The 12,094-nt window shown below is 42.8% G+C and overlaps 1 protein-coding gene across 1 annotated transcript in view; it reads left to right on the top strand.

The window, feature by feature from the left end:
- Positions 1 to 12,094, top strand: part of DIP2C (DIP2 acetate--CoA ligase C (putative)) — a gene marked incomplete at its 5' end in the record, with an annotated part of 296,244 nt that overhangs the window by 98,073 nt on the left and 186,077 nt on the right. The window contains 2 exons of the mRNA XM_086950634.1: positions 3,433 to 3,542; positions 5,501 to 5,581. Of these exons, the coding sequence (XP_086806760.1) occupies positions 3,433 to 3,542; positions 5,501 to 5,581 (191 nt within the window). The remainder of the gene's footprint in view (positions 1 to 3,432; positions 3,543 to 5,500; positions 5,582 to 12,094) is intronic.

The raw sequence follows: 12,094 nt of genomic DNA, 5'->3' as shown, positions 1-12,094 counted from the left end.
GTAGGTTGGGGGTTTGTAATAGGGGGTCCGGGTGGGGTGGAGTGCGGAGTTTAGTGAAGAGTGAGGGGGGCGGGGGGTTAGGGTGTTTGGTAATGGAGCAGAGTCAGAGGACGCCAAATTTCTGTTATGGGGTGCCACGGAAATATGTATCCATTCTCAGAGGTTTATTATATTAAGGATATATATTAACATGGTGGCTCTTGTGGTTTTGTGGTTCTGTGCATGTGTATAATGCTGGCCCTGTAGTTTTTGTCTATGGACCTCATTACGACACAGGGGAGCCACGTTGCACAGTTGGAGATCAGAGACTTAGGAAATAAAACTTTATAATTGTAAGGGCTCTAAGCGATACAAATCGCCCGTTCTCGGTGTAAAAAATATCACCGCTATTGGTGGTATTTTCTACAGTGTTAGTGCTCGAAGGAGAATAGTAATATATATGTGAAAGAAAATTCTGTAACAGGCTCAGCATTTCACATTATCACGTGAAAACAAAAGTTGTTCTCACATAGCAATAAGTCTCTTATAATTAAGGGACGGAGTGTATATAGTGCTATTTACTACACTGCTATGTGAACGATGTCGAATGTTTTATAAGAGGAGGCTTTAAAAGTTTTTCGATAAACTGGTTTTCCAGGGAAGTGGGTGGAGTGTTCCGTGTAAATTGCAGAATAGAAACTAGTAAGAACTAATTGGAAGTGTTGTTCTAAAGTCACATGACTTCACATGCGTGTGTCGCTGCCTCTACGCGATAGGTGGGTGCGCGCACCCGTTCGCGCACTAAAAGAAAGCGGCGAGAAAATATCAGCTAATATGCTCTTGGAGCTCGTTTTGGTACAAAGAGTTAGTTCTGAAAAGAACTTTTTTTTTTTTTTTTTTTTTTGGGAAACAAGTGTTATGATGCTTTTGATTTCTTAAAGTTGCTACGACATTTTTAGTATGTCATACTATCCAAATAAAGTGAAGAAATTTAACTTTTCTTGGAGCATTTATGACTCTCAATTTTGTGTTTAATTAGAATAAAGCTTTGCTCTCCGTATACAAGAAGTTTTGCACAGTTCTTGCATTTCATGTGCACGTTCGCCAGATATGGTTTCAAGTCCATCTCAGCACTCAATGGAGATACAGGTCGTTCTGCAGAAGATGTGCTGGTCACTTCTGATGGTAATAGCGTGGCCTCCGTTTTTCTAGTCAAAGGTGGTCGCTCATTTCCTTTAGATTCGGAAGATGAATGCGGAACGGTAGCCATTGCAGCAAAGTCTTCGGGAAGATGTTCGACGTTGTTCTCTATTGAGAGTAGAAAAGAAAGTGATGGAAGTGGGTGGAGTGCTGCGTGTAAATTCCAGAATAGAAAGTACCAACAACCAATTGCAAGTGTTGTTTTCAAGTCACATGACTTTACATGCGCTTCTCAGGATGTGTAGGCGGTGACACTATCTAGTTACAAACGTGATTTGGAAGTAGCGATGTTCTTTAGTGAAGTTTAAAAACGTGAAAAGAAGTGAATTCAAACACATACGGATTTCACATATTTTTAGAGCTCGATTTAAGTATACAATTATTAAATTATAAAACCTTTTATATTTTTTAAAAAAAATATTAAGGTGTGTACAATCAGTCACGCACGAACGATTAAAAAAAATTCGGCTCCATTTAATTAAAAGGTTTGTATGACAAAAAAAAGCCTAGGTTCGATGTCTTAACGTACTATAAGTTCTTTCATTGGTCTATGAAGAAATTCATTAGGTTTAAATTGGAAAGCACTTATGAAATAAATAGGTGGGTGCGTGCACTCAGTTGTGCACGTAAGATTGGTATGTCGATATTTATTTCAGGTATATCTTTCATACTTAGGAACTAGCATTCAAAAAACCTATGAAATTCACTGAAAAAACCATAGGTTTTACACACGTTATAGTTAGGAAGTAGCATTTAAAAAACCTATGAAATTCACTGAAAAAACCATAGGTTTGACACATGTTATAGTTAGCTGGACATTTTACTCATATAAAACCAATGAAATTCCCCGTTATAGTTACTTCAGCTAACTATAACTCGCGCGCCCGCAATGCACTGCTGATGACTTCACATATTACATCACTCATGACATGGACAGAGTTAGCCATTTCGCTCACTTTATCTTGCAGGTCTTTCTAGTGTAAAGACCACTTCTCAGATCCACCAGAGGGACATTTGATTGGTATCGGTTTGCTAGGTTAGGAATCTGCATTTAAAATAATCCATCAGAAGAAAAAGTTACTTACTTTCATTAATGCCTTTTCTAGTGGATAGTCGAAGTGTGGATTTCTTAACTACCTTCTCCTCCCCTTTTTGGGGAGTAGACTTGTCAAAGCTAATAATGTTTCGGGTTACTATTGCGCACGCTGTCTCTGGTCTCAATTTGCCTTTCACATTCCACTTCTCTGGCCTTGGAAACGGTCTATGAATAAACTGACAGCAGCATGGGTGGCGCCTATATCCAGCTCTGTTTTGCAATGTCTAAAGATGGGACAGATGGTGCCACCTGCCCGCGCACAGAAACTATTGGAAAGAGTTTTTGGATCCAGTGTGGCACATCAGGAGATTCATAAAGTGAAAAAACTGTTGTTTGATAGAGTATTCACCAGAAAAAACCCAAAGGTAAGTAACTGCTCTTCTAGAATGTGGATTTGGAAATTTAATATCTGGGAGTATTCCAAATTTTTTTATTTACTCCTGATCGCCATATTTAGAGTGAATCAGTAAGGTACAGGCTAATGACTGGGAAAGAGAAGTAGTATTTGTATGTTGATTGTGGATCTGAATGGAAACAGTGCTGTTTTAATTTACCGCAGGATTGCCATGAGTGATGTACCAGAAAAAAAAGCTAAATTGATAATCTTGCATTCAACCATTATCGTTAGTCAAACCCTGCAGAGTGTATATGTTTTCCCACTTATACATCTCCAAAGGTGTCTTTGTGATGACTGGATATGGTCCAGAGGCTGAGTTGCTAGCTATTTAAGCCAGAGACCTTGGGCTCTAATCTTAGCTATCATACTGAACCAAATATTCTGTTATTCTAACAAATCCCTTTCTGCATTTTTCCTTTAATCTTTTTAGTTTGTGAGCAATTAGAAGCAAGCCAAATGCCAGTGTCAGCCGCTACTTAACAAATAGAGTATTCAAGCATCAGAATGTTCTTCTGAAATTGAATATGTCCTACATGAAACTTAAGGGTTCTGTTTGCTTTAGCCTAGAAGCAGACATGTTTGCTAAAAGGAACTATTCTTATAGATTTGACCAAGTATGTATTCTTTAATTATTTCTGCATGTTTCACATCTGTGATTTGCCTGTGGAAAATCAAACTTCCCCTCCAGAGATGAGACAGCATTGATTTTGATTGACAAGCCTCCAAATGTTACAGCACAATTCCAATATGTGTCCCTTAGAAATTGGCCCTGCCTCTGTGATGGTGGGTAACCTGGTCTCTGGGAAGAGGATTGCACAGGCCAGCGGACGGGACCTTGGACAGATAGAGGACAACGATCAGGCCAGAAAGGTAACTATATTCACATAATATGTTTATGTATTTCTACAGCTAAGGTATATGTTGTTGTTAAACTAATTTGCTCTTCTTTTTTGTATGTAAAGAATAAATCATTCTTCATCCATATTCATTAGAGAGGGAAAGACCGAAACAGAGCGGACTGATTCACAAAGCACTATATGCATGTGAATCAGATGCATTTCGACAGCTAGAAAGGATGAATGCAAATCTGGCTGGTAATACTCACAGACAGTTTTGCCTCCTGTTGGAGGTGTTTGTGTGTATTTGATATTGATATAACCTAGCCAAAATGCAGCATCACTTAAGATACTGATGGTCTGATGCTCCACAGGATTTTCAACAATCATGTCAGCCGGTGGCTAATAAATGGTCCTTTTCTCTGGGTAGCTCAATGCATTTAAGGTGAATACTCCTAAACATGCACCTACATGAGCCAAGTGAAACTGATGCAGAACGTACGAGAAAATGTGAAAAGTATCCCGCATTTTTCAAGTGAATGTGTGAGAGAATGCTCATAATGACATTTTTTTGCATGTGATGAAAAAAGTGGGAAATAAATTACGAAATAAAAAGAATCCTAGTTCCCCCACAAATGTCCCTCTAATCTCTAGCAGGTAAGGATCTGGTGGTGAAGTACCTTTTTTCTACATAGATACGCAGGTCAAAAGAATGATGGTGTGGTGGTGTTGGTGCTGTACCCTCCAGTTTAGAGCTGGTAGCATCTGCCCTTTTAACTAGCTTTCTGTGCTCCAAGGAGAGTTGGAACGCTTCAATCGCTCCTCCACAGTAAGGCAACACAGTAATGCCTAGACTTACCCTCCCTGGGTTACTGAATCACCTTAACCATCTGCACTGCATTGGAATTGTCTTTTCCATACAGCGCTCAAGCTAAGAATCACTGTTGGTCCTTGGGATGACCTGTGGTTGGTAAATACCCAGAATATTTCCCTTTCTGCTCTACATACCGGGTGGGGGAATAAGGATGAGTTACCAAAGGTGATTCTCCAGGTTCTGACCTCAGGGAATGAGCGGTTTCAACTATATCTTCCTGCTGACCTGGCTGGTCAAGCAGGGACCTCAGAGTGACGTTGCTTGCATGACCATGCTGATATCCCACACTGCCCTGCCATTCTCTCATATTGTCCCAGACAGCTCTGTCTTTGAGGGCAATTACCGCCAGCAGCCATGGCAGATGCATTATGGTGTTTTAGGCTTGGGCAGAGGTGATGCCTCCACCCAGGTCCAATTGAAGCCCATATTCTTCCCCTGTAGGTTTTCTTTGTCTCAAACCACCAAATATGTATACAAAAAAGACAAACTTAGGAGAGTCAGGCATATATCTGAATGCTCTTCCCTAAAGTGCTCCAGCCAGTGTCACTCACAAAAGAAGTGTACCAGGCACGCATAGACAAATTAGCATAAATCACATTGTTGTATTAATTGAAAATGTACAATCTTTTCCTCAAGTCTTCGCTGTCTATACCCTGTGCATAAACAGCTTTTTAGTCAGCAGTCACACAAGACGTATTTTCTTGATACTTTCTAACATGAAAACTTACAAACAAAAGGGAAACGGTGCAACAGGCTCAATTTCCCAAATGACTCTTGGGAGCCCACAGAACTCTAACAGTAGGTTACTCCTAGGTACTCTATAACAAAGTGAACTGCTTTCTGATCTGGGTGTGTTGAAAGATCCTTAATCTGCCAGGACCCAAAGGAGAATCAAGGGAATAACATACATTTTCCCCACAGGCACATGCATGATTTCCAACAGCAGAGAAATAATGCTCCTTTTTCTACCGAAAGGCCTATACATCCCTTTGCTTCTTAGCAGATATATATCGAATAACCAATGTACAATGAATAGTTTGGCCTCTTGAAAAAATACTGGACATAGATCGTATCCTTGAACATTTCGTGTCTCTAAGCTTGTTTTTATTCTCTTTCAGTTTCTCTTTCTATCAGAGGTTTTGCAATGGAGAGCCCAAACAACGCCTGATCATATTCTCTACACATTGCTTAATTCGAGGGTAAGACATCTAGAAACGTCTATTGTACCGATAATATTGTTAGAAACATGCACAATTTAAGAATACCGGAAGTGTGTTTATGATGCATATCATTTCGAATTAACCTAAGAGGTAACATTCTACTTTTGTTTGTGCAACACCGTGGTATGGAAGCATTTGATTTTTTGTTAGCATTAGAGCTTTCTGTTGCCATTGTTCAACTCATTTGACTTATTTAACATTTTTCTTTAACTAAGTGGTATTTTATATTTCATCTAACATTGCAGTGTCTTTGTTTATAAATCACTGAAGTCTTGCCAAGTGTGAGTTTGAGATTTAGATTTTGAAGCCCCATATCAAATTAACCCTTCATTAACTATGTTTTCATGTGGATTTCAGTTTTTTTTCCAGTGTATGTAGATGTGCTACAACCAAAGCTAACATTAACTTCACGTTAATGTTTTTTCCCCCCATTTAATTTATTGGGGTTTTGATCCTATAATCTAGAAGTTGAACTCATATATGCACTCCTGTTAATATTCTAATTCTGCTGGATGAACCTATACCACATCCAAGAGTCACTGCACTCACAGCAGCCACGAGCAATCAACCTCCATGTGTATGGCTAAACAGATTAGCTGCATGGTCTGGCCTCTAGTCAGGTTCTGATCCCAGGACTCAGGGTTTCCCAACTTTCCTTGGACAGCCAACCCCTGCACAGAATGTTATTCAGGCAACTGAGGTTGATTTCAGGGCCGAGGCCCATTATCCAACCCTCCATGGGCATCCATTCCTTGCTGCACATGGCCTTTAGCTGTGCACAGCAGGGTATTGGTTGCAGGACCTGGACAGTGGCCACGCCATATTTCTACCTTGTATGGTGCCGCCAACCCCCTTGTGGGGCCGCTGGCCAAGTGCAGCAGTAGTACACTGAACACTTTATTCATAGCATTTGTTGACTGCAGATGCACATGCTAAGGGCACACTTGACATCTAGTGTTCGGCCAGGACTCTGCAACTTGTTTTTCTCAGGGAAGTCTTTAATGGTCGTCGTTGTGCATCACATCTCCTCCTCCTCGAAGCAATACACATGTTCAACGGCTCCTTTCTTATTTTTTTTTGCCATCGTGCTCTGACTGAGTGTGTCATAACATGTGACCTAAGGACACCTAATGGCTACAATGTATGGAGAATCAACAGCAAAACATATACACGGCTCCTTCGACTGTTAGTACCTTGTAGGAGTCAATCAGAAGCAGCCAACTTAGATGACATCACCCTCCAAAATCCCATCGAGAATGTCTGTCTCCAGGTAATGGAGGCTAAAAAATAGTCTTTTTAGAAAGTGCTCTCGGTGCAGGGCGAAATACGCCTACTGCAAGACCCACGACGTTTGCAAACTGTGTCTGTCGCTGGAGCACAAAGAACATGATTATGCCGCATGCAGCTTATTTTAAAATAAAAATACACTGAGAAGCAGTAGCAGACTGGATCACTGACTGGCTCATAACATGGAGATCGCAGTAAAGGTGGAGTTCTCCTCAGAAGAAACCCACCAGCGAGGGTGAGATACAGGCTGATAACTCAGGCTGAAAGGGTTATGTTTTTGCTAGCCCTCACTACATTGTCTCCGGTGAGTCCAGTGAGGTAGAGGAGTCGGATGTGCAGGGCGATGACACTACGCACCAGGCTCCCCTGCCAGGGTGGCGCCCAGAATGAAGACAACACCATGGGCCATAAATACAATTGATCCACCCCTTTTATAGAAGATATTACATAAACTTACCCCTCAATGCCACGGTTTACCACAGCCTTCGGGCTCTGGTAGACACCGAGAGCAAGCCTTGGAGCAGAGACAGGACGAAAACGTTCTCCATCCCGATCAGACGTCAAGGCCTAAGGAGAGGCATGAAGCAGACACAAGACATCTGAAAGAAACAGGTTAGTATTGAATTCCTTACCTTAGAATACCCCCAGGCATCAGACTGGATCCGGAAACTTTTGCGTAGCAGTACCCTTGCGCGTCGGTAGGCGTCGTCTGCGGTTCCGCATCTGTCGTCGGCATCGTTGGCGCCGGGATGACGTCGCCGGAGTACTTAGACGCCACCCTCGCGCGCTGACGTCAGTTCTTCTTTTTTCCACGCCAGCAAGCGCCGATCCGGAAAAAGTGGTACCCTTAGTCAATTTTTGACAAAACTTTTTAGATCATTTTTGATCTTTCTTCGAAGTCGAACGAAATCCGACTGTGCCGGTAGGGATGCCCGGGTTCAAGTCCTGCGTCGATTGCAGCCGACTGATGTCAGTTACTGACCCCCATCGCCGGTGTCTACATTGCCTGGGGCCTGACCACGATGACAAGTCATGCTCCGACTGCCGGGCCTTGACGTCGAAGGCTAGGCGGGAGCGGTCCCGCAAGCGCCTCGAGCTCCGGTAGTCGGCGCCGTGCTGTTCAAATTCCCGGTCCGTAAGGAGGTCGAGGGACCGGTCTCTGGGCCGAAGTCATCACAGCTCGGAGAGTCAACACAACTCCTCGGGCTCCAAGTCCTCCTGTAAGAGGCACAAGAAGTCGAAGAAGCGGCATCGCTGTTCTGACTCCATACCCGCCGGTCCCTGGGCAGACACGACGCCGGAGGAGATCGATGCCTTCCTCACGGCCATGAGGTCGCTCACTCCTCCGTCGTGTTCCGCAGCGCCTTTGGGCCCCGCGGTCACGACTGGGAGCCCAAGCGGGCCGGGTGCTTTGACCCCGGCGCCGTTGGCGACTTTGGTCCCGACACCGCAGGGCCCTGCTGGATCCGGTTCGACATACGACCCCGCCGGCGCCGGCCCCTAGGGTGTCGCCCCAGACGCCGTCCCCGTACAATGTCGTCCCCGGTCCCCACCCCCCCCACCCCCCCCAGACCCGGTTCCGACGCCGGAGCAGCGCCGCTCGACCCATCAGCCTCGGCACACACAACGAAACCTACAAAAACCCATGTCATGCTCCAAAGCCAGACAGTCGGAGCCGAATAAGCAATCGGTGTTGACACATACGGAATCCAAACACTCCTCAACTCCGACAAAGACAAAAGACCATGGTCAGTCTTCAGTGCCAAAGAAAACCTTGGCTCCAACAACACCAAAGACCAAAAGACCTTCCTCTGCAACGGCAAGAGTGGCGTACAGTGGAATAGTGTGGAGTGGTGTAGAGACAGTGGAGTACAATTGAGTGCTGTACAATGCAATGGTTTAGAGTGGAATTTCCTCTAGAGTGGTGCATTGAACAGTGTTCTTATATATATATATATATATATATATATATATATATATATATATATATATATATATATATATATATATATATATATATATATATATATATATATATATATATATATATATATATATATATATATATATATCCAAGAAAAACTCTCTCCAACTGGAAACAGGTAGAGGCCACTCGGGGGATGACGTTGAAGGATTTTTAATCAAAATTTCACAGCGTGTGCATGATGCATTTCTGCCTTGCGGCCTTCCTCAGATGCTGCTGCATTACAAAGAGTAACTCCACCCCCACCTTTGTGTGTACAGCCGCACTGTAGTTCTGCCACAACTACAGCTCCCAGAATGCTGTGTGCTTGGGTGAATGTTGCTCGGCAGTGACCAAGTTGAATAATCCCCATATATATATGTAACTATATATTATTTCCATAAGTACCGCAGTACTATCAAGATAGGTTTGAGGTACTACCGTGGTACTCCCTAATGTTTTTTTACAAAGGTAATAAAGAAAAAAATACTTTTCCCTAACCATGGACACTTTTCTAAAGTGCATGATTAGTTTCTATGCATATTTTCGTCACAAAAGTAACAACTAATATTTCTGCCTCAATCCCAGAACAAATACATAGTTTGGTAAAAACAAGATTTTATAAAGGCCGTCATGATCCAATGACATTGTGTTTTGTAATCGACATGTACCACAGTACAACACACAATTTCCACGTCATACTACATCCCAGTATCTCACCATGTTTTTGTCCCTTATAAACTACAAAACTACAGAATTTTTTTCCAAGAAATAGCAAAAAGTATCCTTTGCAAGATATAATCTATATTCCTGCCAAATCTCATGAAAATCCATTCATCCTTTTTGCCGCTATGTCTGATGCAAAAGTCCATGAAAAACTTGTTTTGGGACCCCCCTTTTTTCTTTACACCCCTTAATGAATCACCATGAAACTTGCATCTTCTGCCAATGTCAAAAAAGCACAGGTCTGCAAATTTTAATGAAGATTCATTAACCGGTGCGAAAGTTATTAGCAAGCAAAAATCAGAGGAACTCCTATCTCTGGGAATCCAAGCTATAACTACAGAGTGGCTACTCCGACATAAAAAAATAAATATATATATATATGTCCCACCTTTGAGAGCGCACTCAAGAACCAAGCAAATGCCGCTGTTTTGAAGCAGTATCCTTTAATACGGCGACCGGCATAAAGTGTCCTGAATAGTTCGAAGCCCTACGCGTATGTATGTATGTATGTATGTATGTATGTATGTATGTATGTATGTATATATATATATATATATATATATATATATATATATCCTAGTTACCATAGGAAATTCCGAACATTCTATTGGGAATAACTTTGGCGCCGATTGAGGGATCTGCCGGTAATGTTCCTTAAAATTGCCTCGCTCCGCTCCTTCCCTGAAAGTTTCGGGGGGATTCGTCAAGCGGGGGCCGAGAAAAAAGGGGGGTCCCAAAACGTGTTTTCCCCAGGTTAATTTCCATAGGGACATTCTGACAAGGCTACAGCTCGAACGGTTGAACGGGATTATACCAGATTTGGCAAAATGGTAGGGACTGGTATGCAGCAGTGCCTTTTGTATGTTTGGTGTAAATCCCTCCAGTAGTTCTTGAGAAAATTGAATTTGAAAATTTTCAAATGGCATTTTCTATGGGACCTTTAGACACGGCTACAGCCCGAACGGCTGAACGGAATTACGGCAAAATGGTAGGGACCGGTATGCAGTAGTGCCTTTTCTATATTTGGTGAAAATCCCTCCAGTAGTTGTTGAGAAAATGAATTTGAGCAAATTATATATCTATATGCGCTCAACATTCTATTGGGAATAACGTTGGCGCCGATTGAGGAATCTGTGTGTAATTTTCCAGAATTTTGGCCAGTTCCGCTCCGCTCCTTCCCTGAAAGTTTCGGGGGATTAGTCAAGCGGGGGCCGAAAGGGGGGTCCCAAAACGTGTTTTCCCCATGTTAATTTCCATAGGGACCTTTAGACACGGCTACAGCCGGAACAGCTGAATGGAATTACACCAAACTTGGCAGAATGGTAGGGCCTGGTATGCAGATGTGCCTTTGCTATGTCTGGTGAAAATCCCTCCAGTAGTTCTTGAGAAAATTGAATTTGAAAGTTTTCAAATGCCATTTTCTATGGGACCTTTAGACATGACTACAGCCCGAACGGCTGAACGGAATTACACCAAACTTGGCAAAATGGTAGGGACAGGTATGCAGTAGTGCCTTTTCTATATTTGGTGAAAATCCCTTCAGTAGTTGTTGAGAAAATGAATTTGAGCAAATTATATATCTATATGCGCTCAACATTCTATTGGGAATTACTTTGGCGCCGATTGAGGGATCTGTGTGTAATTTTCCAGAATTCTGGCCAGTTCCGCTCCGCTCCTTCCCTGAAAGTTTCGGGAGATTAGTCAAGCGGGGGCCGAAAGGCGGGTCCCAAAACGTGTTTTCCCCCATGTTAATTTCCATAGGGACCTTTAGACACGGCTACAGCCCGAACGGCTGAATGGAATTACACCAAACTTGGCAAAATGGTAGTGCCCGGTATGCAGATGTGCCTTAGCTATGTTTGGTGAAAATCCCTCCAGTAGTTCTTGAGAAAATTGAATTTGAAATTTTTCAAATGGCATTTTCTATGGGACCTTTAGACACGACTACAGCCCGAACGGCTGAACGGAATTACACCAAACTTGGCAAAATGGTAGGGACAGGTATGCAGTAGTGCCTTTTTTATATAAGGGGTGAAAATCCCTCCAGTAGTTGTTGAGAAAATTGAATTTGAGCAAATTATATATCTATATGCGCTCACAGTACGTGTACGTGCGCGTACCCTTACGTGCGCGAGCGATTTTCTGATTGGCTGGCAGTCGACGGTCAACATTCCAAACTGTCCAAACCAGGAAGTGTTGGCCACCATCTTGTTTTTCAGGAGAACTGAGGCACAAGAGAGCCCAAAACAAGAGTTGAAAACATGAAAAGGGGGCATGGTAGAGACCCCCCAACCCTCTAGCCCTTCTCAGGGGGTCCCAAAAGGACCTCCCAAGCGCAAAAAAAAAAAATCGCGGGGTACGTGCACCGTACGCATACCCCGGTATGCCATTTGAGATGTCATCAGTGATGTCATCAGTGATGTCACTGACCATGTCATGAATGATGTAATATGTGACATCATCAGCAGTGGATTGCGGGTGCGCGAAATATAGTTAGTACAACTAACTATATAGGA

This window comes from Lissotriton vulgaris, unplaced genomic scaffold (assembly GCF_964263255.1).
Source record: "Lissotriton vulgaris unplaced genomic scaffold, aLisVul1.2 SCAFFOLD_1411, whole genome shotgun sequence".
Classification (NCBI taxonomy): Eukaryota; Metazoa; Chordata; class Amphibia; order Caudata; family Salamandridae; genus Lissotriton; species Lissotriton vulgaris.
The sequence above is the reverse complement of the archived record's forward strand: the minus strand, read 5'-3'. Positions and strand labels throughout refer to the sequence as shown.